Source organism: Plectropomus leopardus, chromosome 11 (assembly GCF_008729295.1).
Source record: "Plectropomus leopardus isolate mb chromosome 11, YSFRI_Pleo_2.0, whole genome shotgun sequence".
In the NCBI taxonomy this organism is placed as follows: Eukaryota; Metazoa; Chordata; class Actinopteri; order Perciformes; family Serranidae; genus Plectropomus; species Plectropomus leopardus.
In genome coordinates, this window is record NC_056473.1 from 25,926,250 (window position 1) to 25,953,547 (window position 27,298).

The 27,298-nt window shown below is 37.9% G+C and overlaps 3 protein-coding genes across 3 annotated transcripts; 1 reads left to right on the plus strand and 2 right to left on the minus strand.

Annotated features, from left to right (window-relative positions):
- The first annotated feature begins 392 nt into the window (after window positions 1-392).
- fbxl13 (F-box and leucine-rich repeat protein 13) lies at window positions 393-27,250 on the plus strand. The gene is made up of 21 exons (XM_042495917.1): window positions 393-464; window positions 1,427-1,533; window positions 2,872-2,983; window positions 3,100-3,155; window positions 9,464-9,618; window positions 9,978-10,087; window positions 10,179-10,262; window positions 13,576-13,671; window positions 13,775-13,910; window positions 19,859-19,911; window positions 20,927-21,027; window positions 21,931-22,060; window positions 22,528-22,626; window positions 22,806-22,926; window positions 24,117-24,279; window positions 24,854-24,973; window positions 25,152-25,275; window positions 25,388-25,468; window positions 25,780-25,914; window positions 26,451-26,611; window positions 26,707-27,250. Exons 1-21 carry the CDS (start codon window positions 393-395, stop codon window positions 26,873-26,875), a joined length of 2,385 nt encoding a protein of 794 aa, XP_042351851.1. The 3' UTR covers window positions 26,876-27,250.
- Window positions 3,831-8,208, minus strand: LOC121950016. The gene is made up of 6 exons (XM_042495916.1): window positions 8,072-8,208; window positions 7,933-7,991; window positions 4,379-6,559; window positions 4,193-4,232; window positions 4,017-4,048; window positions 3,831-3,933 (listed from the first exon to the last, which is right to left on the minus strand). The coding sequence occupies exons 1-3, from the start codon at window positions 8,086-8,088 to the stop codon at window positions 4,386-4,388; spliced, it is 2,250 nt and encodes a 749-aa protein (XP_042351850.1). The 5' UTR covers window positions 8,089-8,208; the 3' UTR covers window positions 3,831-3,933; window positions 4,017-4,048; window positions 4,193-4,232; window positions 4,379-4,385.
- Window positions 13,986-22,260, minus strand: LOC121950019 (leucine-rich repeat-containing protein 17-like). Its single transcript, XM_042495919.1, has 7 exons — window positions 22,001-22,260; window positions 18,699-18,861; window positions 18,110-18,586; window positions 17,277-17,491; window positions 16,068-16,223; window positions 15,441-15,582; window positions 13,986-14,487 (listed from the first exon to the last, which is right to left on the minus strand). The coding sequence occupies exons 2-7, from the start codon at window positions 18,821-18,823 to the stop codon at window positions 14,205-14,207; spliced, it is 1,398 nt and encodes a 465-aa protein (XP_042351853.1). The 5' UTR covers window positions 18,824-18,861; window positions 22,001-22,260; the 3' UTR covers window positions 13,986-14,204.
- Window positions 27,251-27,298: the final 48 nt, after the last annotated feature.

Consider the following 27,298-nt stretch of genomic DNA (forward strand, 5'->3'; position numbering starts at 1 on the left):
GTATTATTAAAGTCTATGATATTTATACAGAAGAGTAGCCCGATTGGCCGGAAAATCTCCAAACATGGCAACACAGTTAAAATAACTGGCCGACCAAAATCTTTCGCTGGGTGATCCGGAGGCAGTTTCAAGCTATATAATTTGTCTTAGCTTTCTATATATATTTGAAATATATTTATATAATTGTTAATATGCAACTTAAAAAAATAAAAGTAATCTGAGCCATGCCGTTGATTTGACACTTAGCGCATCAATTGTCCAACACAGAATTTACGTTACGTTTGGTTTTAATTGTTCGTTACCTAGCAACGCAAAATTTTCGAATAGAGAAAAATCCGCTCAACTAGCAAATCATCGATAAGTTTGGCTTTGTGAAGTGCCAAAGATTAAATATGGCTGAATCAAACAAAAAGTCTGCTGTGAAAGAGTGCGAACTGAAACACTGTCTGCTACAGATGTATAAGGTAAAGTATTCACATCCTTTACTTAAGTAAAAGTAGCCTGAAAGTGAAAGTGAAATTATTATTATTGTCATTAAAAACATTACTTAGGTAAAAGTAAGTACAATCAGGAAAAATATACTTACAGAATTAAAAGTCAAAGTATCCAATGCAGAAACATCTTTTTTTTAAAACACGTAATTTTTTTTTTAAAAAGCCTTAAAAAAAACCTCCAAATTATTCCCCCCCAAAAAAGAAAAGAAAAAAAAAATCCAAAAAAAATGATAGATTTAAAAAACTAAAGGCTGACAAAAAACTCAAAATTATAATTATTGTTATAATTAAATAGGGAAAATACCCCCCAAAATCCTCAAGATTTTATACTAAAAAACACTGCCAAAGATTTTAAATTTACTTGATTACTTTAAATTATCAAAAAACATTTTTTGTATAAAAATATAGATAAAACAAGCCAAAAATCTCAAAATGAGAGAAAAAAAGTTTATCGAAACATTTGGCAATTAATTTTCTCTCAGTTCACTGATTAATCAACTAATTGTTACAGCTGTACTTGTATAACGTTGAAATTTAATTTATTACAATATGGCATTTTTTTTACTCTTATGATTACTTTTGTAATCTATAAAGTAAGTAAAGCATTCAGAAAAATGTGGTGAAGTAAAAAGTACCAAGTTCTCTGAAATGTCATAAGATAAAGGTAAAAAGTGGCATGAAAAGGAAATTCTTATATCAAATTTGTACTTGAGTAAATGCACTTAGTTACAGTCCACCACTGGGTTATTTATCTTGTATTGAGATATTAATTACTAACATCACTGGTATGTTAGTTAAGCGAGCTGGTTCTTCAGTATTTAACACACAGTTTACTTGACGACTGCCTATTTATTTGACTATCAAGACCATTTTTTATTTTTCCCAACAGTGAAAACTACTTCATTCGGTTGTGTCACCTTTTTTGTCAACAGGCCGTGCTGACAGCTTCATGCCTGCTATGTCCCAGTGACCCGATACAGTTTCTGAAAAACACACTGACGGCCTTCCAGGGACATGATAATCTTCAGCATGTTGACTGGTGCGTAGACCTCCTTTCTCGTGACTTTTTTTGAGACGGACACTTGGTGGCTCACTTGCTTGTGTTTTCTTTTACTGCTTGGAGTGAAAGTCATGAAAGGCTACCGAATGCAGAGGAGGGAAGGTTTAAAGTTAAATATTTCCTCTACATCCCATCTCTAACCTCCGATGTCACTGAAAGGGAAAGTTTGCATGTATGAACTTATATTCTCCTCTGGTTATCTTGCCCACCGTTGCCCCTTTAGGTACATTTTAACAATAATAAAGTAACCGATGTGGAGGTACAATGATTTTCTAAACCTGTTCCCATTATATTTATATATAAAGTGACTTTTAACAGCAATGGACATGGACAAATCCAATGTACATAACATTTGTATGAAGTCTAGATGTATGATTAGAGTCATCTGAAAGTAAACAAAAGATGTTATGTCACTTATGTCCAAAAATCATATGAAAGATTTACAGCTTTTACTCAGGATTTTAAAAAAAAATATTGTGGATCTGAGTGTCACCAGCAAATGAATGAGGAAATACAGCTTAAATAGGGATATATATTTCAGATTTGATTTTCTAATGATAGTCAGCTTTAAATGCATCGTATTGGTTATGTTGACAGAATATTAATCTCTGGAGGTTTTCACAGATTGATTTTCAGGACATACAAAAATGATGGGGATACTGTTTGAGTCACAATGACAAAAATGATTAAAAATACTGTATGTGTATATATATATATATATATATATATATATATATTTATATATATATATATATATATATATAAATGTGTGTGTGTGTGTACTGTGAAACATTATATCTTGAGTTAATTATTCAAAAAAATAAATAATCTTTCCTGTTTTGTTAAAGAAAACATCTGTTATAACCATTTATTGTCATTTTAATTATTAGGCGATAACCGTGTTAAGGTTCTTTGTCTATTGGAACAGACAGAAAATAAATGCATTATAATGTATCCTAATGAAAAAAATGCTACAGTTTTAGAGTAGAAATCCATCTTTACATTTTTTTGTGTTTGGAGAATAATTGGGTTCTAAAATTTTTATATTTCTGATGTTTTCTTTTTCAATCCAGATTTTTTCAAACTCAAATGTGGTGGTCATTAAAGCATGTACGTTAAAGTTTAAATCTTGTGAAATATCAGTAATTACACAAACTTATTCCACAATTTACTAATACTCCATCATTATTATACATTACTATTTCTAACACTTAAGTAGCATAACGATTGTCAAATGTGTGAAATAAATCATTCAAAAGATTCAAATTGACCCTGAACGTAACATGATCTTTTTTGATGTTTGACTTTCTATTTTAGGCATGAGTTTGTTGCTGATGTAGAGCAGCACTCTGCACCCGCCTCCCCGACACACAGGACTGTGGACGCTCTCTACGTGGACCCAGACGACACCGTGGTACAGTATACTTCAGTACATGTACATGACATCAAAAATCAGGTTGAGTTTAGATTTCTCACATGATTCAGGCCCAAATTAAATAGATTTGGACGGTTTTATAATAGCTGCTCTTCTATATTTCTCTCTAGATGTATGAGAAGGCGTACTGCTGTTACAGGAAAAACTTAACAAGATCTTACTTCAGGTAGGCCTGAATCATATTGGTCATGATAATACTGGTAATACCATGAGAAAAAAATCATATGACTGGCAATATTTTGACTGAACACACACACACACACAAGTTCTAGATTCAAGGGTGCTTTTTTTGTAATTTGCATCTGCTTTGTATGACTTTAATTTGCTGTACTTTTTATGTTTTCCAAAAAACTGAAACTCACTGAGTCATAATTTGTGTTGACATAACTATAACACTTATTGTTGAAATTGTATTTTCTTAAAATATTTTAATATTTTATCATATCATCAAGAATGTTATCGCAAAAATACTCTGAAATATTGTGATATTATTTTAGGACCATATCACCCACTCCTAGCCTGCAGTATTGCAGTTAAGATCACAAATAAGGTTTTGAATGAGGATTTTTCCAGGGAAAAAGAAGACAGCAGCCAACAGATAAAACCTGCATCACTATTCAGTAAATGTCTGTTTTCATGGCTTGTTGACTAAAGTACCACCTACAAGCACTTGGTGGAGTTTTAACCTAAACAAGACATTTTTTTCTTAACACCATGTTACAAAAATTCCTCAGAAATATCGAAATTGTGATGCATACCACTCAAATAATGTCACAAATGTAATTTGTGACTAAAAATAAGGATCGTCAACATAAAAAAACAATATAGACAAGAAGGTAAATAACTTTCAAAGATTTCATGCCTTTACTTCATGCCTAGTTGAGTGGATGTGTGGAGAACCGAAGATACTTGATTTTCCTCCCACTTGAAGATGGAAACAGATCCTAAAGGAAAACAAAGAGATGAAACAATATTTAACTTCTCAGTTGTGGGAACATAAACCATTCACAAAATGAATACTACCCACATTTACAAAGGACTTTCTGTCTGCAATTTCACCTACGTTTTAAACAGAAAAGAAGAAAAGTTATTTTTTCATACAAGGTTCAAGGTAGATTTTACAATTCATGTAATAGTCTTTCCAGATTTTTGCATATTTGCATCTATTGCAATCCTACATTTTAAAATGCAGCGTTTTTTTACCTCCAAGTTCAGCTGTTCTTACTGAAACTTCAGGCCACAGCTGTTTTTTCAGGATCCCAAAGACACAAAAAAAGGCAAATTAAGAACTGCTTGAGAAACTTTGAGATGTGAGAAATGTTTGTTAATTACTGTAATTGATCACAAGCACAACAGTTATATTCAGAGGCAAACTAAGTTTTCTCATACCTCTCTCTCAACTGTGAACTTTTGATCCTCCTTTGCTGTTCTTCAAAGTGTGCTTGTATTCATGCAGCTGATATGGTGCGTAACGGGTCTTTGATTGATATACTTTGCTCCTTACGTAGCCATTTTTGGACTGCACAATGTATGCATTCACAGGTGGTGCTGACATGTTGGGGCCCGTTTTAGGAGGAAGCTTTTTTGTTTTGCCATGATTCCTCCAATAGAAACCACTTAAAGTAGAAGCAGAAACCTTGGCTGCAGACAGCGGTTTACTCACGTATCCACCATGTAAAGAAACACCACGTCTTAGAGGCAGAGGAAATGATTTCAGGGGGTTTCTGGCTCCGGGTGTATCAGAGATCATATTCGTGATTCCAAACTTCCTGGACATAATTTCATTGGCAGCTAATCTTGAAACGGCTCTCTCTGATGTGGAGGTTGGAGCCAAGTTAGTTAAAGAGTTGAAAATCGCACTACCTGCTCCGAGCTGAGATGAGATCGGGGTTAAGCCACTAGAAATGGGATTTAGGGTATTGTGAACCACTTGTTTTGGTTCCTGTGTGGCAGAGGCTGGTTTGTTATCAAAGAGGACTGATTTATCCACATCTTTCGGCTGGGCTGTTAACATGGATGGACGACTAACACCGTCTGTCTGCTCTCCGAGATAGCCGTCATGTCTGCTTGAGCCGTGAAGAGAACTGGAAGGTTTCACAGTAAACCACTGACTGACTCCAACTGGCTGTTTTCTGTCGAAAGCTTGACTCGGACCATCATGTGGGCTACTTGTTTGAACTCCCACATGTCCGCTACTGCTCTGCGGTGATAGGTTGTTGGAGCTTGAAGAAACAGAGCCAGCAGATGCAGGCAGATGGGCGACGGGAGTGTAGTTTATATCATTGGGTTCCTTGCCAACAGGGGGTTGATTTGTCTGAAACGGTTGGGCTGGGCTTCCCCTTTGTTTTGGTCGATAATCTGGGATGTAGTGTTGACCTCTTGGTGGACTGACAAACACACTGTTGCCATAGGAAGCCAAAGATGGGGGCATTGGTGCAGACAGGACGTTGCTACCTTGCTCCTTAATTTGGAAATCTCTCTTAAATTCACCAGATGGTTTCTGATACCTTGTTGAAGAGTCTTCAGTGTGAGATGAATATTTTGGTTGTTGGATATTTTTCTCAGAGGTTAGAGGCGTTAAGATGTGGTCTTCAGAGGGGCTGTTTGGAGAGCTGACAGGGGTTGCAGACATGTGGCCACTAAAAGACAAATCTCCTCCAAAGAATGAGCCAGAGGGTGTTTTTTCAGGGAGCTTGTAGGTTGTTGACTGAAAATCTTCATTTTGCACATAAGGACCACTTGTGAAAATCTCAGGGTTTTCCCAAGAAATGCCAGCACTGTCAAAACTTCTGTAATTACTTGAAACATGCTCTGTGGCTGCTAAATGATGATGTGGGTAGAGAGCAGAGCCCGGGTCTTGGCTGTCATGAACACTTTTAGAGATGAAACTTGCAGTGGAGTCGACAGGGTTTAGGACAGAGAGGCTTTCACTTGGTATTTGGTAGTTGGCGCCTTGTTCACTCCAAAATTCATTTTCATTTGCGTCATGATGGGAAGTGCCTTCTGTTGCAGAGTTCGACTTATAGCTCGTGTCAGGCTCTCCTGCAATATTTTCACCATTAGAGGGCGTCTCATTTTCCATCATTGCCCACCCAGTTTGGAAATGACTGTTCATGTCACTTCCCGGTCGTAAGAAGGAGCTTTTCATCGTTTCTATAAACCGTTTGAAATCTCTGATTGTTGGAAAACTGACACCCTCCATAGCGTTCTCTCCTGTGTGCTCCTTCACCAAAAGGCCAAAGGGATGTTGGTTATCAGATCCATCATCCTCATGTTGCTGGACAGGAGGTGTGGATGGTACATAAGGCTCCAAGTCTGGTTTGCTTTGCACCATCTCTTCGTTGAGGCTAGTGACAAAACTGCCATCCTCATGGTGGACGGGTTCACTCTGAGGGGAAACAACGCTTTGGTGTCTCATTGCTGTCATCTCATCCTTTGGACCAAATGAGTCTTGGTTTGTGGCTAAAGATGCTCCAGAATTAAACTGGTTTGACGTTTGTGGACCAAGCGCACCTGCATGGCCACTGAATGCATCGTCACTGAGAGGGTAGCCATACGCCGTATTGTAACCTATTAGGAAAAAAAACAGACAAAAGCTGTAGATTAAAAAAAAGAAAACTGTCACACTGTACACCAAAAGAGAAAGATAATCTGTAAAAAAATAAAATAAAATAAAATAAATCATACTGTATGGCCTTGTAGAGCTTCTAATGACACGTGAACTAAAACAGCCAATCAGAGCCGAGGAGTCTCTAACACAACTGGAGTCATGTCAGTCACGGCTCGTGAATTTCAGTTAAAACTGTCAAACTAGGCAGTGCTGATCAAATATTAATTAAGATTCTGTTGCTGCATTTGAGTATTTAAATATTTTCAGAAACTATTTTGTGTTTAGTTTTTAAAACAGGGTTAAAAAGTCTTAAAAGGCATTACATTTGTTAATCTAAAAGCCTTAATTGGTATTAAAATGTCTTAAATCAGTCTTTCAAAAAGTCTTAAAATGCTAAGATATTTGGAGATGAATTTTATGAATATTTTTTTTCTGACATTCCATCATAATATCTCAAAGTAACTGGTTATATCTATTTTTTTTAGATTCTTTTCTGAATTTAACATCTGGGAGATCAGAATAGATTTACCACATCCAATTTAATGAAAAATGAGTTAACTTTTCTCAAGGTTAACCAAATGGACACTTTAATAAAATAATATGTTCAATGTTGTCCATTTCTTCCACTCTAGAGAGTGTAGATCATCTAACATTTTAACTTGACCAAAAAAAACAGTGTTTTATGTTAAAGTAGTAAACATTTAGACTAAATTGTCCTCATCAAGTAATAATGTCGCTTATGTTTTTTTCCCCACAATTTTGGTTATTGTAAACTTTTACCTTGAGTGGCAATAAAATGTCTTAAATTTGACGAGTCATAAGCTGTAGGGACCCTGAAAATGAGGAAGTTTGTGACCCAGCTGATATTTTGAAAGGTCACAGCCCCAAGCACCACTCACTGGCTGGATGGCAATTTTCTGATTTCTAAACAGTACACTGAAATGTTTCTGAAAACATTTTAGGTGAGAAATAGGCAACATAGAATATTGATTAATATTTGATCAGCGCTACCTAGTTTGACAGTTTGACTGCAGTTTCTGAGCAGCGATCGACATGACTTATAGCTGCGTGAGAGATCAGTCAGCTGTGATCAGTTGTTTTTGGTGTGCTGTGGTAGGTTCTAGCAAATTATACAAGAAGCTGTAAAAAGAGTAGTATTTTTTTTTTTTTTTTTTTACAGATTATTTGTCTTATGTATTACTTTGAAAATACAGTGATAGTTTCATATGACAAAAAAGTTGTTTCAAATAAAGTTACTAACTGTAGCTGTAACATTAAATTCAATTCATATCTGCCATATTCACACAGTCAAAACCAAATCAGAAATTCTTACCTTTGTGAGGAAGAAAGCAAATGCAGCCCCACAGCAACAGAGCGCAAAGCCAAGAAACCCTGGGGGAAAAAATTAGAAAGAAAAGAAATAAGAAAAAAAAACACAGGAAAAATTTGAGCAGAAATTGTAATGTATTTACCCAAATGGAAAAGCCATGGCAGCCAGTTTAACCACAGCGTCCACGTGCAGCAGCTGACTGTTGATTAAAACTACCAGCCCAGAAAACAATGAGTCATGCTCCGTCCTTTCTTTCTCCTGGAAGTTTGAAAGCAAGGAATGATGGGAAAATGCAAGGAGGCATACCAAAACTTTTCAGATTCTGCTTCCACTGATTACAATTAGGTGATTGTAGACAGCTGGTGCTGTGAAAATCGACCCAATTAGAGAAGCACAGGTGGAGCATTCACTCAGAGGGCTGCGTGGTGATGGCTCAAAAATCACTAAGAGCAATGCAGAAATTCATCTGGAAGATAACAACTTAAACACATCTGTTGCCTTCCTCATGTCCTTTTGTAAATCCACGAACCTCCAATACATCACACAGGAAGACAACTCAAATAACCTTTCACACAAAAGTTAACCCCTTGAAACCTTAACAAACTGGCTTAATCTCTTTCAAAAACATAAAAGTCAATGAGCAACTTCACAAGAAATTACCCCAAAGTAGAAAGGAAGAGTAAACAGTTATAAGAAAAAGTTACCTGAAAATTAGAGTATGCAAAAGAAAATAAAAATGGTAAACAATAAACAATACAACAAAACAAAACAAGGACATTTCTTTAAAAAAAAAAAATGCTAAAATGTAAATGTAGCGAACTTTAAACATATAATTATAATAAAATAATTTTTAATTAAATTAAAAATATTAGTTAAATAATTTTTTCTATAATATATATATTTCTATTATTTTATGTTTTTTTTTAACATTTTCAATTCCTTTCCTCATCAGCTTTTCCTAATCTATGCAATTTGCCCAACATGTTTTGCCAAGTTGCTGGTTGCCTTTTTAACCATGTTTTGGGGGGGGGGGGTTTATAAAACAAACAAATTTATCCAGGTTTTAAGGGTTTAAATGCTTGTGAAAGGTGTCCAAATGCAGCACAAGAAACTGATGTCAATCCAAGTTTCGAAGGGATATAGCCTCTGAAATTAATCCACAAAAATTTAAATTAAACATTCATGATACCAAGAGAGAGGGTGTAACTCAAAGCAGAAATCTGACCCATGTGAATGAAAGTCCTGAATGTTTTCTCTGGATCGTTGTTAACAAGTTGTCGAGTTCATGAGGATACTCGGTTTCACAGATTGCCTTTCACCTGTCTGTCCTCAGTGCAGACTTCTACATCGCTGACCTTTTGTCCAGTGAATCCCTCCGTCCTGTCTGAATGTCCAAACCAGCTTCATCATCAGAAAACTGACTGTCTTGAAATAAAACATATTTCAGTGTTACTGACTCCTGTGCTGTTGCCGCTTTCTGATATTCTACCTTTCCAATGAATTAGTGATGAGCTGTGTTTGCTGTTCGGGACAGGAAGTGGAAGAGGTTCAGTACGCAGAGTAAGAGAGATACCATAGAGCTGGCTCTGAAGATGGACGCGGCAAAGAAGTACTATGAGAGGAAGTGCCAGCAGGCTGCTTTTACCAAATGGACAAACTGTGTAGAATTACACAAGAAGACACGGGCCGGTAGGATGTTACTTTAAAATTTCTGAATGAAAAAGTAATCAAGGGGAGCTTTATGTGTTTTTGCCAGCTGTCACTTTCCTTTTTACAGCCAGAGAAAACATGCTGTGTGGTTAAGAAATGTGTCCAAATTCAAAGTCTTTCCTGACAGTCCTCCCCACTGTATACACCCACTCGTGTGACTCATTTTGTCCTCTGTTTCAGACTTGACTCTATTTTTATGAGCTAAATTTGTCAAGAGATTCAGTACCATCCAACTTTGTGATCATAATGTCATTGCCATAATTAAGCCCACATGTTATGCTCTGCTTAAAAAAAGTGATCAACACTAAAAACAAGAAATACATTTCTTTTCAACTTAGCTGCCCTGGAGAAACTTGAGAGACTTGTAAACGCTGACTGCCTTAAGCGCGTTATAGCTGCATGGCATAATGTTGCAAAGGACTCAAAAAGGAAAAAGGATCACTTTAAGGTAAGGTTTATGTGGAATTTGAGTATAATGAATAATAAATTCTGCCAGTTCTCATAATTTCCTTCATATTGTGTTTGCATAAATCTTGCAGAGGCTCTCAATGGAAAACAAAGTCCACCAGTTCGGAGAAGTTTTTGACGTACTCTCAGTGCTCCCTAAAAGACTCTCACTGAAGGTAGCTTGTCTTAAACCACACAACATTCATGTGTCATTAATGCCTACCATACACCAAAAGACTTTTAAAAGACTAAAGACTGACGCCGTCACATCTAAAAACAATGTGGGATCTTACATCGTCACTATTTGCAACAGCATCTAGATTCCTTTAGAGATTATTTTCAATAGATCTCCTGGTGGAAAAACATTACACCTTTAAGTAATATGATAATATCAATTCTACATGTCTGCAAAAACACATAACTCTAAAAGATAAAAGATACTAAAAGATAAAGGCATCATGTGTCAACAGTATTCGTTAATTCTGCATTAGTACAATCTATTATAATAATCTGCATTTGCGTACAAACATTTTGGATTTTGTCGCCTCAGCTTGCTACCAGCCGCCGTTGGTTTGCTGTGCGTTTTTAGTGTGAGGACATTATGGGAATGAGAGGGAGACCATTTCAAAAATTAAGATTTCTACCTTAAATAAATGCCAGTTGGTGGATCAGAGACTCTCGTTCACTCTACAGCTCCAGTTTCTCCTCCTTTTTCAAAGTTCAAGAGAACTGCGACTTGTTGAATCTCTAAAAGTTTCTTAATTTCCTTGACTATAGCAAAAAATACAAATTAACCTTCATAAATGTTAAGTCTTGGCCTATTAATATTTGTAAATTATTTTTATTATTTTTACATCTTATTCTTCTGTAGGATTGTTGGCTGTCATTTACATTTCACACCAATGAAAATAAGTTTTTGCTGTCATAAATAGGACATTGTTGAGCGTAAACAGTATTACTGTTTATATCATAAGACATACTTCATTCATGGTTACGATTATGTTCCTCATAGTTAACACCCCTGCCTCTTTCTTTCCAGCACGCTCGTGGCTGGATGAGAAAACTTAGAGTTGATCGAGTGATTTGATAACCAGCTTCATCACACTGGTTATCCCGATGGCCAATGTTAGGGTTAGTTAAGCCAGATAACTTAAAGATACCCTGGCTATGTTGAACTGACTTCGTAGTGAAGGCCTCTGTATTAGCTTCCCTTCTGTTCTCTGAGCAGTCAGTGATGAGATCATATCAGTTACGTAAGAGTAAAGTTGGCCTCCTCTGTAAACATGCCTCTAGTCTCTTTGAGGACAGTTGATTAATGTCAGTTGCAGCTTATTATGGTCTATTGTACCAATTACCCATTAACCACAGAAAGGCTTGTGTTTATTGGATAAATCTCATCTGTTACTTTTTGGATTTTTTTATTTTTTTACATATCAATGTTTCAATAAGTGCTACCATACCAGTGGCTCTGTAGTTTATACGCGTGTTAAAAACTCCAGTAAACATCTTTTTGACTCTGCTTGCACTTGCCAATCATAGCCTCTTGTAGCCTGTGTTTGTTTTGGAGTGCAGTTTTGGATTTGTTTGCTCTGGTGTTTCTGTCCAACACCTCTTTTGATAAATAGCACCTCAGCATGACCATGTTTGGAGAAAGAAAAGAAGCTGGTGCACACTGACATCACACTGCCTTTGCAAAGCCGCAGAGACAATAATGCTCAGATTTTGGTGGTCAGCTGTCCGCTTGACAATCCTAAACATATCTTTAGTGACAGCTGGTTATGTGAAATTTTGACCTATGCCAATCATGTCACCAGACTGGAAGTTGCTTCATTGAATTTAATCTGTGGATAACTTTCTCATGACATTGAGAAAGGTCAACAAGGTCAAGTATGTAGGATTTATGGGGATACATTGACAGGAAAGTAATATATTCATAACTAGATTTTCTTGAGTTTATAATGTCCTGAAAATATGTAACAAGTTTTTTGTTACGTTAGATGAGCTATTTAATCTTTATATGGAGTGGGTCCTCTTCTTTTGAGTCCACCATGTTGTTTCTACAGTAGCCCACAACAGGCAAAACAAATGCTGCCTCAAGACGGGCCCTTTTGCATTTTCTCGTTTCTCATGTTTTCACATTTTTTGCATTATTGCATTTTCCTCAATAAATAAATAAATAAATTTCCTTAGTAATCTGTAACCTCACCACTCAGTGCCACTAAATCCTGCACTAGACATTAAATCCTTGTTTTCTCACTTTCCTGTGTACGTCACGAAACAATCCACCAACATCCATGTTTAAGAAAATGTATTTAACCTTTCTTAAATTTCTGAAGAAGGGCTTGGGCCCGAAACGTCACACGTGGTGGTAGTAAATGTTCATGGGAGCATCATCAGGTGTGCGGACTCTATGTGAAATTTCGTGGCTTTATGACAAAAACAGTTTGTTGGCACTGAATGTCAAGAAGGTCAGAAAGTTGCATCGTGAAATGGGGAGCAAACACACATTGGTTGTAAATCTGAAAGAAACAAACAAAAATTATAATCTGAGTTAAATTAAACATCTGTCCTAAAAAGGATAAATAATGCTCTCAGTTAAACTAATGATGCACAGGATAAACTAAAGAGAGAGAAACTGCTTACCAGCACTGCTGCCCCATGTGATCGACAAAGAGTGAACTCAGGTGAACTCAATCAGGTTAACGAGGAGTGAACAAAGAGGAAAAAGGACCAATAATTGCTGAGGAAAGGAAGTGAGATAAAGGAAACGAGATAAGTCGAGAAAAGAAGTGTCAAAATAAAGGAAAAAATAAATCTTTACTACATGGTTGGCTTCAACTCCCTTCCAAAAAAAAAATTCTTGCTGCTTAAAAAATCTAATTAATTTATTTAACAAACTCAAACGTGTTTCAAACATTGTTCTAAATGAACTTCATATAGAAACATTTTTTTTTTTAAATCCATTAATGTCATAAAAAAACAACAATTACTGAAACTGAACCCACATTATCTGCTTCTCATAGGTTGACATGCGCACCACGATTCTTCAATTATATAAGAAACAATAATTTAAACAAATACTGATAAACAAATGTATATTAAACTTAGTTTGAAACCAGAATATATGATCAAATATTTGACATATAAGCAAAGTTTAGCTCTTTCTTTTAACCCCTTGAAACATGGATCAACATCAGTTTTCTTGCGCCATGTTCAGACACCTTTCATAAGCATTTAAACCTTTGAAACGTGAATAAATTTGATTGATTTCTTTCAGTAACACTTGGCATAGTGAAATGTGACAGGAAAATTACCTGAAAAAATGACCTCTAAAAAAGAAAAGAAAATCATTAGAGAGTAACCAACTAACTGTGGGCTAAAAATTAAGAGGAATTTTTTTTTTTACATAAATGTTATGATATTAGTGAAATAAATAGAGTGGAAATTTCCACTTTTCCAAATGATCAAATATGTCATTTTTTTCCGCAGATCTTTCAGTATTTGGGTTTGCGAGACTGGATAAACTGTGCTGAGGTGTGTTGCACTTGGAAAGCTATCATCCAGTCAGGCACACTCTGGACTCAGGTCTGTACTAGGAGGTTGCTTCTTGTAGTTAATTCACAGTAGTGTTTAAAGTTACACTGGAAACAGGAGTATAAATGTTCCCAAAAATGTGTGTCCCTGTTAGATCAACTGCTCTGTGGAGAAAGGCTGGATAACAGACCGCCTGATGATGCAGATTCTGCAGAACTACAGCCCATTTGTGATCTATCTCAACCTGCGTGGCTGCACGTCTCTAAAATGGCCCAGCTTGAAATGTATCAGTGAGTACTGCACACCCGGCTGCCAGATTTTCGTTGTGTGTGTCTGCTGTGCAATATTTGTGTTTCACTAAGGTGTGCACTGACACATGCAGATCACGCTGTGGTGGCAATAATTAGTCAAAACAGTCAGTAAGTTGATACATTTTATATTTTGATTAAAAAGACAACAAATACAAAAGCAACACTGAAAAATACGTTTTGCCATCTGATACAGACGGTTTTATGATACTGGCAGGGACTGAAAGATGGGGGAAACAAAGAGATTATTGAAATTCAGATTTTAAGCTCATAATTTCAGGACAGTCTGATGATCTGGTATTTCTGCGGAGCTCTTAAGTGGCTCGGCTCCAGCTCCTCCTCCAGCTCCCCCTGCACTTCCATCGCTGTGTCCCATAGTTCAGGGTCTGTTTGGTCTTGATCTGTTCTGCTGTACTGTCTGTCCTTTGGACACTCTCTGTGGTAGGAACGCACATACTCCGCCACACTCTCCCCAGTGTGTTCAGGAGGGGAGCGACACAGCAGGCCAGAGTGCCTCACTCCGGGGTGCAGATGCAGCCAATACATCATATAGTGGATGCTGAAAAATGCAGTTTTTACAGTTATTTGCATTTGAATTCACAGATTTTGTTTTACCCTGACTTTTAAGAGTCCTTTCAGCCGGCAATTCCTGCTTTGTACAAAAAAACAAAAACCCAAATTATGTTAGTTTTCATACATTTAAAAATAAAATAAAAAACTATTTCTCTGGCATTTCAAAAACAGAATTGTTTCTTTTGTTTGTATTTGTTTATAGTTACAATACTACATTTAATATTTTATATCAAGATGTCTTACATCCATTTTTATAAATATTATGGCCTTAAAAGTTATTAAATAGACTCAAATTTGAATTTGGGAGGTCTTAATTTCTGCAAACATTTTATCTAATTTTATTTAGCCATCTTTAAGTTTCTCTTTGTCAAAATGGGTCAAGTTTTTCTGCATGAAAGTCCACATTTATGATGTTGTATATTTTTAAACGTACCGCTGAATCTCATAGTCTTATTACTTTACACTTGTACTTATTTGTTGGCAAAATGTAGATAAACCAAACTTACTCTAATAACAATATGTCTGCATAAAACCTACCTCTGCACAGGACCACATATATAATACTAACCTTTATACTTACCTACAATGCTTGAATAAGAATTCAATTATTTCTCAAGAAATCACTTAAATCTGGTTAAAAGGTCTTGAAAAGTATTACATGTAAGTGTGATACCTGATACCTGTAGACACCCTGTACATACTACTTGACACCTTAGAAGATGGGCCACTCAGGTGTAGCTCTATCACTATTCAAAGTTGAAAAATAAAATAAAATTTTAAAAAAAAATCATACTTTACAATGCTAGTTTTAATAAAATCAAGGAAATTTCCCTGGCATTTCTACTTTTTTTTTTTTTTTTTTACCAAAACCATGACACCAAAGTACTGCATCAAACCTGACCGTCACACCGCTGTTGTCTAAATATTAAAAAAACCTACCTATAGTCACACACCCAGGGGTTTCCTCCCAGTTTTAGCTGTGACAGGAAGTAAAGGTCCTCCAGAACTCCGTACTGGATGAAATGAAGGCCGTTGTCGGACAGGTCCAGCTCTCGAAGGTGCAGCAGCCCAAACAGGGAAGCTGAGAGAGAAAGAAAGAGAGAGCGCCCATTTACGTCCTGCTTCTCTCAGCATGGTTATATTTAGACAGAACTGTTGCTGTTTATTATTTACCAAGAGAAGTAAAAGCCAGAGGTACAATCAAACTCTAACAGGAATATACAAGCTCCTGTTGAGTTTGTGTCTGAATCACTTAAGCAGAGTGATCACTTGATGTCTGAAACCCTCTCAGCTTTCCCCAGTATAAATAAAACTAGTACTGTATACACAAAGATAACAGAGCACCCACTATCTCCAAAAAGGAAATATGGGAAACAGAAGTCAGCAGCAGTTGTGTAACATGTTCTTGACCTTTTGGCCTTCCACATGTTCTCCATCATCCAAAGAAAAACATAACGTTGTTTGCGTGGGTTCTCATCCTGTATATTACAGAACACATTCAGCACACACTGTCATATTTACTTATTATGACTTATTGGTAAGCAGTAATAATAATAGCACACGTACCTGTGTCGATGCGCTCCATGTTGTTATGACTGATGTTCAGGGTTCTGAGGCTCCTCGCTCCTTGGAAATCTTTGGCTTTGAGATGACGGATTGAATTATGGGAGAGATCGATGTGAACGACATCCTCTGGAATACCTGAAGGCACCTCAGTTAGACCTAAAAACCGAGAGGAAGGGCTTACTCAAGAGCATTTAATTATTTTACCTCTGCCAAAAAATACAACTGCGCTTCATTCAAATGTTCAGTATTTTTTTAACTGATTTATATTATGGATTTGTCATCTTTCCAAGACTACAAATCCAAGACTGCACTACGAAATTATCTCCACTTTCCAGCTAGTTCTGCAAGCAAAAAAATGGCACAGAGACAGATTTATACTCTGCTCTATCCAAAACTGAATCTGATAGTAAAATCTAAGCCTCCTGCCAGTACGAGACAGATAGAAGCAACACATTATTTGATATACTGTATTCTTAGGCAAATTTAAACTGCATTTGCAGGTTTTTCAGTGGACTTATTCTGATGTATTAGCCAAAATTTGTGTAATGTTTTCCAAGTTGTTCATAAGGTGACAAATGACAATAAAGTAGAATCAGTAAGAGCTTAAGGAAGGAACACAACTTTGAATAGAAAACACCTGTCAAAGCATACGCGTCTCTTTGCCAGTTCTGCGTCTGGCCCCGATAATCCTTTTGAGAAAAGGAAGTTTAGTCATTCCAGTCGTGCAACAGCAATATTTAATCATGAACATATGAGTTCTATGACATGAAGCGTTAGAGGTATTTTTCCTCTGTTGCATAAGAAACATATGTGCTGAATTTTTCAAAACACAGGGAGGCTCGAGGTAAGGCAGGGGTTTTGTAACCATTTGTAACTTCTGATTGTTAAAATAATGTAAGGCCCACCTGCACAAATAAATTATATAAAAAAAGGAGCCAACAGGGCTGGAGTGACTATCCAAAAACTGTATCAAAAAAGGGGTAGGTTAAAAAAATTCAAGCTTAACAGTTTACAAAAAAAAGCAAAACCACCAATGTCTCAAAATCCTATAGATTTCCTTTGATCCTAAAAAAGGCCTAAAATCTTAGAAACGTCCTAACTAACTAACTCGATAGCACTCACAATGGGCCATGGACCACTGGTTGAGAATTACTGTGGTAGGATACATTTAATCAAACTCATTTATGCAAAAGCTGATTGTGAACTTGCCTCGGTGTCTGCAGTCCATCCTTATTTGGGGGAAAAGGTAGGTGTGGCAAGATGTGGTGGCATCTGGTTTTGTACGAATTGGAATGGGGTCTATAGGGCCTCCGGGGTCTGTTTGGTCTCCCTGCGGGTCACCAGTTGGGCTGCTCTCCTTACAGAGTAACTCGGGGTCAATCTGCTTCAACTTGATGCCTTTTAGCCTGATGGGCTCTGCACATCTACAAGAGGAAACACGTTTAAGTCACGATGAAATCAGAGGTGATATTAGGAGGCTGTTTGTTACAGTTTGAATCAATAATAACTTGTACAGTACTGTGCAGAAGTCTAAGGTCACTATAGATTATATCCGTCTCTTTATTAACATACAAACAAGGAATACAGAGAACAAAATGACTTCTTCAGACTGACATCAATATTTAGTGTGAACAACAATAAAACATAGCTAAAACAATCAATATTGAGCTTTGGGCATGTCTTGAATGCAACCTGATGTAAATACACCAGTGAATTAGTACTGTAAATCTCGTATTCTCTACCCAAGAGAGTTCAGGACATGCCAAGTGGAAAGGGAGGTCATACTAAATACTTGCAACTTTGGCACGCTGAAGTTGTTTTATTCTTAAATATTTGCGTTTTTAATACTGTGTACTTATTAATTGTATGTTCTGGTTGTATTTTATCAAAGAGACTACTGAGTAATACATGTGGATGATCATTAAAACCTTGCTAAAATAACAAAGCTTAAGGTGGCGTAAGACTTTTGCACATAACTGTATGTCTGTGGAGTCAGAGCAGACAAACACAGAGTATAAAACTGTTTCTGTGGGGTCACTCACCTGGCATGAGTTCCAAGATTACGGTTGCTTGGGACCTGAATGGTGCGTACAAGACTGTCCATCGGGCAGAGACAATTCCAGGGATTATCATATAGACGTAGATAGCGAAGGTTTGGCATGGTGATGAGGGCCTCCTCGCTAAGGGTCCCCAGGCGGTTGTGCTGCAGCAGCAGGGTTGTCAGGCGTGTCAGGCCCTCGAAGGCCCCCTCCTCTACTAGAGAGATCTGATTCTGCTGCAGGTCCAGACTGGTTAAACTCTCAAATCCAGAGAAGGCGCCATCACGAAGGACTTTGATCCGGTTGCGTGCTAGGAGGAGGTGCTTTGGTTGTGTTGACCAGGTCTGTGAGGTGGGAACGGAGGTGAGGCGTCGCTCTTGACAGTCTAAAAACACGTCCCCAGATTCTGTCGACTCTAAGCACTTAGGCGCCGCAGGCCTGGAGGGGCCTGATCTGCTGTAACGCCCAGCTCCTCTCACCCTGACAGTTTCAAATGCACAAAAAAAGATTCATGGCTCCTCAAACTCTACACGTGTTCATTAGAGAAGGTGGAAGATAAATGAACAAATGACTCCAAAGAGAAAATCCATACCTGTCCCGGGTGAGTTTGTGTCTTGCTCCTCTGAGGCCTCTGCCCTTCCCCGGCCTTTTCATCTCGGTGGACGGCAGCAGGAGAAGCAGCAGCGAGGCGAGCAGGAGAGAGGAGGTCACACGCATCCTGTGCCCTGCAGGGACTGTGTTTTCATTAAGAAGAGCTGCAAAAAATAATTTGTGGACGTGAGTCTTAACCCTTGTCTCTTGTCCTAAGGGTCAAAAATGACCCGCCTTCACTAAACCCCTAAAATAAAGCAGCTTGATTGAATTTTAAACCCCAAATCTATTTTGCATGAAGAAACAACCTGTCATTCATCACAAACTTTGTGAGTATCTAGATTTTCCCTCCTCACAGTGCAGAAAGACTGCATTTAATCAGTGGAATCCACTCATTTTTATTCCAACACACCTGCCATGATTGTTTTCTTTACTAAAATAGAGGTTTATTATCGTTATTATTATTAGTAGTAGTATTACTGTTATTATTACTATTATTGCTAAAGGTACTGCATATGTGTAAACATACTTTTTTAGCAAGATATATCAATGCTGTAGCCTAAGAACGTAGAAAAATATGCTAAAAGTAGTTTTTAATGATTTTTTAATTGCCTGGTCAAAAATGAGCCCTAACACAATATTTTTACCCTGTTGGTGTACAGTTTTCATGGAGATAAGAACAAAGGCAATGTTTCACTTTTTCTCATGTTGGGGTCATTCTAGGAAAAGTCATCGAATTTCAAGTTGAAAAAGGATCATTTGGGGAGGGGGGGGTTTCTATGCTGTTAAACATAGTGGCGGTTCATTTTTGACCCCTAAGACGACGTAAAGGCTAAGAAAACAGCGTTGGCAACAGAAGCAATGGGTCAAAGCTGAACAGTGTTGTTGTTGATGGAGCGCAGCTGCTGCTTACCCTGAGGAACAGCTGAGAGGTAGCACATTATGTAAGAGATAAGAGCCGTCCAGGAATGTACAGCTTTGAAAGAAGGCAGAATCGGCTACTGCGATGCTTCATGTTGTTGCAAACGTACTGTTTTATGTTACTTTATTATGTCACAACTCACATTTCACAATAATCATAGCAAACTTTATCTGAACCGCATAGTTTGACCTGCCATTTCTCTGCTCTTTAACCGTTTTCCCCGCATTGTGTTTTCTTAGGTGAATGCAGAAATCTCCAGGACCTCAATTTGTCCGAGTGTTTAAATGTTACAGTAAGTTACATAGTAATAATAACATGTTTTTTTTGTTTTTTTTTTACAAAACTAGCTGTTTATGCAGTAGAAAGACATAAATGGTCTTGATTTTGGTGCTACATCACCAGAGAAAACATAGAAAAGGGGCTGTGGCATTTGCTTTTGCTCAAGAGGTCAAAACCTACAACTACCAGAATGCACTGCTCTGCACCAGACCAATAAGCACTCCTGCTGGGCTGATTTGTGACTTATGCTGCGTTCATATGATATCATATAATTTTAAGACCAGAGTTGCTGTCTTGACATCATAAAGGCATAAAAATGGCGAGCAAAAGTCAATGTCTGGTTGTAAATTTTAATTTTTGATTGCTGTTCATGTACAGTGACCTAGATTCGTGAGAAACGTTTTTTTAGCATAAACCCTGACAAGTCAGGTAAAGCTATTTTTAAGCTATGCTTTAGTGGGTTTAGGGAATTTAAGAGAAAGAGGCACTACTCGTTGTGTCTGTGGTGGCTGGTATAAAAAACTGAGGAAGTCTATTGTTGGAGCAACAGCCCAAAAGCCAGCTCAAATCCGCTGATGACACAAAACAGGTCATCTGGCAGATTTTCGCTGGCAAATGAGCGAGGAGATCTGGTCATTGTTAAGAAGGAGCGAAGTTCATTTATACAAGCAGGCTACCTACATTATTATGATACAAAGCTGGCTGTAAATCGGCATTTTGTATCACTTTGTATCAAAAAAATGAAATCTACAAGGAAATGCTTCATCTTTACATCATGTGTCGAACTTTACTTTTAAAACTATTTTCTTAAGTTGAATGGCCTTTATTAAATTCCACTAAAATACACATTGAAAAACAATTTTAAAAGTTATTGTAAAGTCATAATTTTTACATAAAATCAATTAAATTTCATGAAGGTTTAGCAGTTTAAATGTTTGTTAATGCATTGTTGATACTACACTGTGTCACACGCTCTGATGCCGTGCTCAGACACCTGAGGTAACATTTAAATCTCTGCTCTTTAACAGGATTCGATGGTCCAGAGAATTGTCGAGAGCTGTCCCTGCCTGCTCTACTTGAACCTGTCTTGCACATTCATAACAAACACAACTCTAAGAGAGCTGTCCAGGTAAACCTCCAGCTGTGGTCACACTGACGTGTCACTACATTTGTGCTCTAAACTGTGGACCAGCTTACTCACATCTCCAAACTGAACAAACAAATTCCAGTATTATACTCTTTTCTGGCCTCCTGCCCCTTGGTTCCCAGAATTAGCTCTGTTTCTGTTTGTCCAGTGGGCTGCCGGCTTGTATTTCTTGTCCCAGAACAGTTTGGTCTGTGCCAACTTAAAGATTTAGAGGAGCAGATGTGGCACTAATAACATAACGTCTAGATTTTCAGGTTATACAGTTTTCAGTGCCGTCCGTTGTGTGTTATAGTGTTATGCAAAAAGTGTTTTAGAAATATTTAACATTTTACCGGCAATAATTTTGAGATATCTTGTTAAATTCAAAATGTAATGATGCTGTCTTTGATGTAGGGGTCGACCGACCAATGTTGTTTTTTCAGGGCCGATACAGATTATCAGTAGTTAGTGAGATCGATAACCAATTTTAGGAACATACAACATTGGAATATAAGAAAATGCTAATGTGAAAATTCCTTCCTTTAGCAAATGTTTAATCAAAACTGAAACTTTAAACATCGTGTACAGGAAATTCCCAGAAACTTTTTTAAAAGTAAATATTTAAATGAAAAAAATGAAAAAATAAAAATATCTCCTTAAAGTTTTACAAAGTAAAAGTTCCTCCCATGCTGACAATTCCTTTGCACTTTTTAATTAATTAATTTAATCATAATTGGCCAGGCCAATAATCTGCCGACCCCCGCTTTAATGATTTCCTGGCAGTGTGTCTATTCAAATTTACACTTTTGCTAAAAACAAAGACAAAACAATGATTTTCAAAAAAGCTAAAAGACAAAGAAGTTGTCCTCTGTTTCATATGGAAATTAATCAAGTGATTCCAAACAGGTACTGTGTCAACCTTCAGTACCTGAGTGTCGCCTACTGCAACAGACTCACAGATGAAGGCTTTATGTACCTGACCACGGGAAAGGGCTGCCACAAGCTCATCCACCTCAACCTGTCCGGCTGCACTCAGGTACGCTGAGGCTCTCCTCCCAGTTTGGTGTGAAGTCACTCAAATCAGCTTCAAATGTAGACAGGATGCAGCTTTTAAAAGTTCAGCCTTCAGTCCACCTTGGATAAATCCAGTTCCTCCTTTCTGTTTCCACGTGTCTCTGCTGGTTTCTGGCTGTACTCTGGGGACGGCTCACACTCAGTCAGGGCTCGCAGCGAGTGAACAAAGATCTGAAAGAGAGGGAGAGTTAAAGGCAGCTGCGGCCAAGACGTGGGCTGGGTTTATGCAATCATCTCTGGCCCACCCACTCACCATGTGCACTCTCCATAACATAACACACATGCACCACAACATTAAACGCACTTCTTTCGGGAATGTGCATTAGTTTGGTTCCAGATGTTTCACTTTAGAGGGCCCTGAAAAAACTGCATCCAGGAGAAAGATTCAGATTCCAGCGTACACGCATATTTTCCTCTCTGTGCTCCCAGATGACTGTAGATGGGTTCAGATACATTTCTGCCGGATGCCCTTCGCTGAGGGAGATTGTGATCGATGACATGCCAACGCTGTCAGACAGCTGTGTCTTGGTGAGTTTGTCCATCACAGGTTTCATTCAAGGTCAAAGTCCCAGCTTTGAAATCTTCAACAAACACAGATAATAAGGAATAAATTATAAAAGAATTTGCTTTGTCAGCTCGTGCATCATTTTTTTATCCACACCCTTTCAGCCCTCGCAGCAGAGAGACGTTTTGCTCTTTTCTTACAGGCCCTAACTGCCAGATGTCGCTGTCTGTCTGCCATGTCTTTGCTGGATGCTCCTCATCTTTCCGATGTTGCCTTAAAAGCCATCGCTGAAGTCGCCAAGCTGAAGAGTTTCAGGACAGAGGGTGAGCTCATTCTGCACTCCGCAACGTTCATTTCCACGTACACATGAAAAGACAGAGGAGAGCAGGAAATCCTCACATGTGGGAATTTGGAACCAAAAGAATTTTAAACATTTTTTTTCCCAAATGAATGATGTTAGAGGTCCAGTGCCTTGGATTTAGGGGTATATAATGGCAGAAATGGAATATTGTATTCATAACTGTTTTTATTAGCGTATAATCACCTGAAAATGAGAATTGACAGATATATCTACAATTAGAGCGAGTCCTCCTCCATAATGTCCTACATGTTGTTTCTACAGTAGCCCAGAATGGACAAACCAAACACTGGCTCTAGATATGACTAGCCGCTTTTTTGTGTTGACAACCGTAATTCTCCAAAATGCTTGGCAGGGGACTGTGAGTTAAAGACATAGTAATAAAATTAATCAATGATTGATAAATCGTTCATTAAGAATTTAATCAAACATGATATTTAATCAATTAATTGATAGACTTTCTGTCAAAGTATATGCAATATGTAACTGTGAGCTTTGATTGAGGAAAAAAACGCACATCGTATTGTTTGAAATAAGTAAAGTTTTCATGTTTTTTTTTTCAAACATTAATTAGTCATTCGTTGATTTTACCGATAATCAATTAAGGAAATTGTTTACAATTTGATACCCTAAAATATACTATACATTTTTCTAACAAAAACAATGTATCGACTCACAGAGAAGTAATCCCCCTCAGTCATCACTTATGACCCACAGAAGCGTGTGGAGGTGTATTTTTCTGCAGACATTTTGCCCTCTGCCTGCATTTTCTTATTTTCTGTGTTCGGGACGTTTATGGGCATTTGTCCTCCTAACGCACAGATGAACAAAAAGGTAGCAACAGGGTGCCAGACCATAAGCAGCAGGCATCCAAGGGATGTAGCGTCAGAAAAACACACAATTATAGTGAGTAAAATGCAAAAGGAGAGTGAATCTTGCGTTGGCTTTTATCTTCACTTTCACTGACAAGCGTGTTTTTCCAAACAGTAACCAACAATCCTGCGTAGTATACCTTTAAGTCACATACATGCTGCCCTGCAAAGAGACTAGACATGTCCGGCTCATGCTACAATCCCTCATCTCTGTCTCATTTCCTTGTGTGACCCTTTTAACTGTTCCAGTTACTGTCTGCTCTGCACCTCATGTTCACTTTAGGTAACAACCAACTCACTGACATCAGCTGGCAGGCCCTGTGCAGCAGCTCACAAGGCCTCCGCCGCCTCCACGCTGCAGAATGCTCCAGAATGACCGACTCCAGCCTCAAGTCCGTGGCCAGTCTCAAGAACCTGCAGCACCTGGACGTCTCACTTTGCAACAAGTGTGTGTTTGTTGCTGCTGTAGTTTTAAATTCATGACATTACATCATGTAACGGCTTTACTGCAGGGACCCTCAGCCTGCTTTGCTTGAGGGCCTTTTTTGCAAAATGACAGGAGGCCAGTCGCAGCAGCCCCGTACATGTTTCTAGAGTCTTATAACGTTTTTAGGATTTTAGGACTATTCTCAGATTTTAGGACATTTCAAGGATTTTTAGACATTAGTGGCTCAAAATTTTAGGGCATTTTTAAGGATTATATGATGTTTTTAGGATATTTTTATTTAGGAGATTTTAGGACCTTCCTCAGATTTTAGGTTGTTTCTAGAATTTTAAGATGTTTAAGACATTTTTGAGAATTTTGGGCAATTTTTCGATTGTTAGGACATTTTTTTTAGATTTTAGGACATTTCTTCGAATGTTAGGACATTTCTCAGATTTTAGGAAATTTCTCGGATTTCAGAATGTTTCTAAGATTTTATGGCCTTTATTATATTTTAGGACATTTCTCAGATTTTAGGGCAGATTTGGCCTGTGGGCTGTTAGTTGAGTATCACTGGTTTACTGTTTGTATTTCAGGGTGAGTGATACTGGGATCAAGTATCTGACTGAAGGTTCCTCCACCAACCAACTGAGAGAGCTGAATGTCAGTTGCTGCAGTCGCATCACTGACACATCTGTCATGAGGATTGCACGAAAGTATGCATTAAGACTCTACACACACACGCACATGCACACACGTGTGTTAATTTGTTAACTTTGGTGTTTTAAAAGGTTTCACTGACCACAAATAGGTTCCTCATGCAACCTCACTTCAAAAAACTATCCCTTTAAATAATCTCACGCAACAGCTTTTTGTGTGTGCACAATTTTTCAGGTTGTGTAAAATGTACCACCTTAACTTAAGTTATTGTGAGCGACTGACTGACACGAGTCTGGAGTGGCTGAGCTGCAGCTCTATCTGCTCTCTTGACATCAGCGGATGCAACATACAGGATCAGGTATTGTTCGTTCTTACACTCACAAATTCCTGGAAAAAAAAAGAAAAAGAAAAAAAAAAAGATTACTGGCCCCGGCGGGGAACAGTCTGTAACTTGATATTTGTATTTTTAGGGGCTGGCGGCTCTTGAGGGAATCCGCTTGAAGCAGATATTTCTGGCCGAGTGTGTCTACATCACAGATATTGGCATAGAGGTAAAAATCTTGCAAAAGTTTATGCACATGGCCATATGTGGTATTTTTAAATCTTCAAAAATTTTTGTGGTTCAAAGTTCCTTTTCCAGTGTTTTTAATACCCACAGCTGACAGGAAAGACATTTGTACCCAAACTCCCTCCAAGAAAAGCAATTCCAAAAGAAGTCCATCATGTTTACAGTTGTTGTGACTCTTACTGATTACTAACAGATGTGGACAGAAGGAGGCATGTATGTCCTCTCCTAATTCATTTCATCATCAGTTCATATTTCACGTCTTTCTCTCGTCTGTTTTGTTTCTTACGAGGACAGACGCTGTGCAAGAACGGGAGCGACCTGGAGCATGTTGATGTGTCTCACTGTGTCGCTCTGTCAGACGCGGCCATCAGAGCGATTTCATTTTACTGCAGAGGTCTAAGCACACTACGGATGCCGGGGTGTCCCAAGGTACACACACACATATTAAGGGTTCAACAGATTATTAGCCAGGATAATTATCAGAGCTGATATTTGGCATTTTGCTTATTATCTGTATCTGCATTTTATTTTAATGATTGCCAATAAAATCAGTTAATGAAAAACAGTGTATATTACACTCAACCAACAGCAGAGAAGGCAGTCTGTAAATAAGTGTCAGCAAGGGAGGACTTTGTAAAACTTCAGTAAGACCATTTTTATTAATTAATTTCTATTTTAATTTTCACTAAACATTAAAAAAAAAGTTGCTGGGAACTTGTTGTATATGATGTTTAAAGGAATAAACATTTGCTAAAGGCCATTTAAACAGAGTTTTGTGTCGGAGTTTATTATATTCCAAATTTTGACAGAAATTTTTTCATTGTTATCGTAAATGCATTTCAGTTCCAAATACCAGTTATCAGTCTCATTAAGCACTAATAATCTGTATTGGTATCTGCCCTACACACGCTTCTCTAAAGCCTTTAAACGTTCACTTTTTTCTTTTTTCTCCTGTCATTCCTCAGATGACGGATATGGCGGTGCAGTATCTGACAAGTGGATCTCAGTACCTGCGAGAGCTTGATGTGAGTGGCTGTGTTCTCCTCACAGATCGCAGTCCTCGACACTTGGAGAAGGTCTGTCCTCCACTCGTCTCCATCACGATGGCCTGCTGCAGCATCTCCAGGTAAGACACAGCCTAAAACAACACTGCAAAGTTGTGTGAGTGTGTAGAGTAGTGCTCGATAGCTTTCAATGACCAAAGAGCGTTTGTTCCCGCAGGGTGGCCGCCTTAAAGCTTCAGCCACATGTGGAGCACTGGGAGCACAGCAACGACTACCCTCCGCACTGGCCAAATAGTGCATCCAAAATCATCATGACTGATGACACCTGGGAAGTAGTAGAGCAGCACTCAGTGACGACAAGAGCAGCACACACAAAAAGGATATAAACAGATGTCAAAAACAGAGCCCTAAGTTATAAAAGCAGCATTTTGACAGTTACTGCAATCGTCATTTTTGGGACATTATTGTCTTTAACGAGACATTTTGCATGATGCACTTGAGATAAACGACACAAGAATGAATCACATGGATAAAAATCCCAAATCACTGGTTAATAATCAGAATCAGACCCAGATGTCTGGATAGAGACGCTGTTTCAGCTGCTCACTGACACGTCCGGCTCCTGACAGCTGAACGTCCTGCTGCTCTGGTTTAAGTTTGATCCACTAGATCACTTTTTGCTCCTGCATAATTTAAGGATGCACCAATTGCAAATTTCTGTTCCAATACCAATACAATGTTTAAAATAAAAATTTGTCCAATGGCACATACAGATGTTTTTTGTGGTGTATTTTGGCTTTGTAGTTATT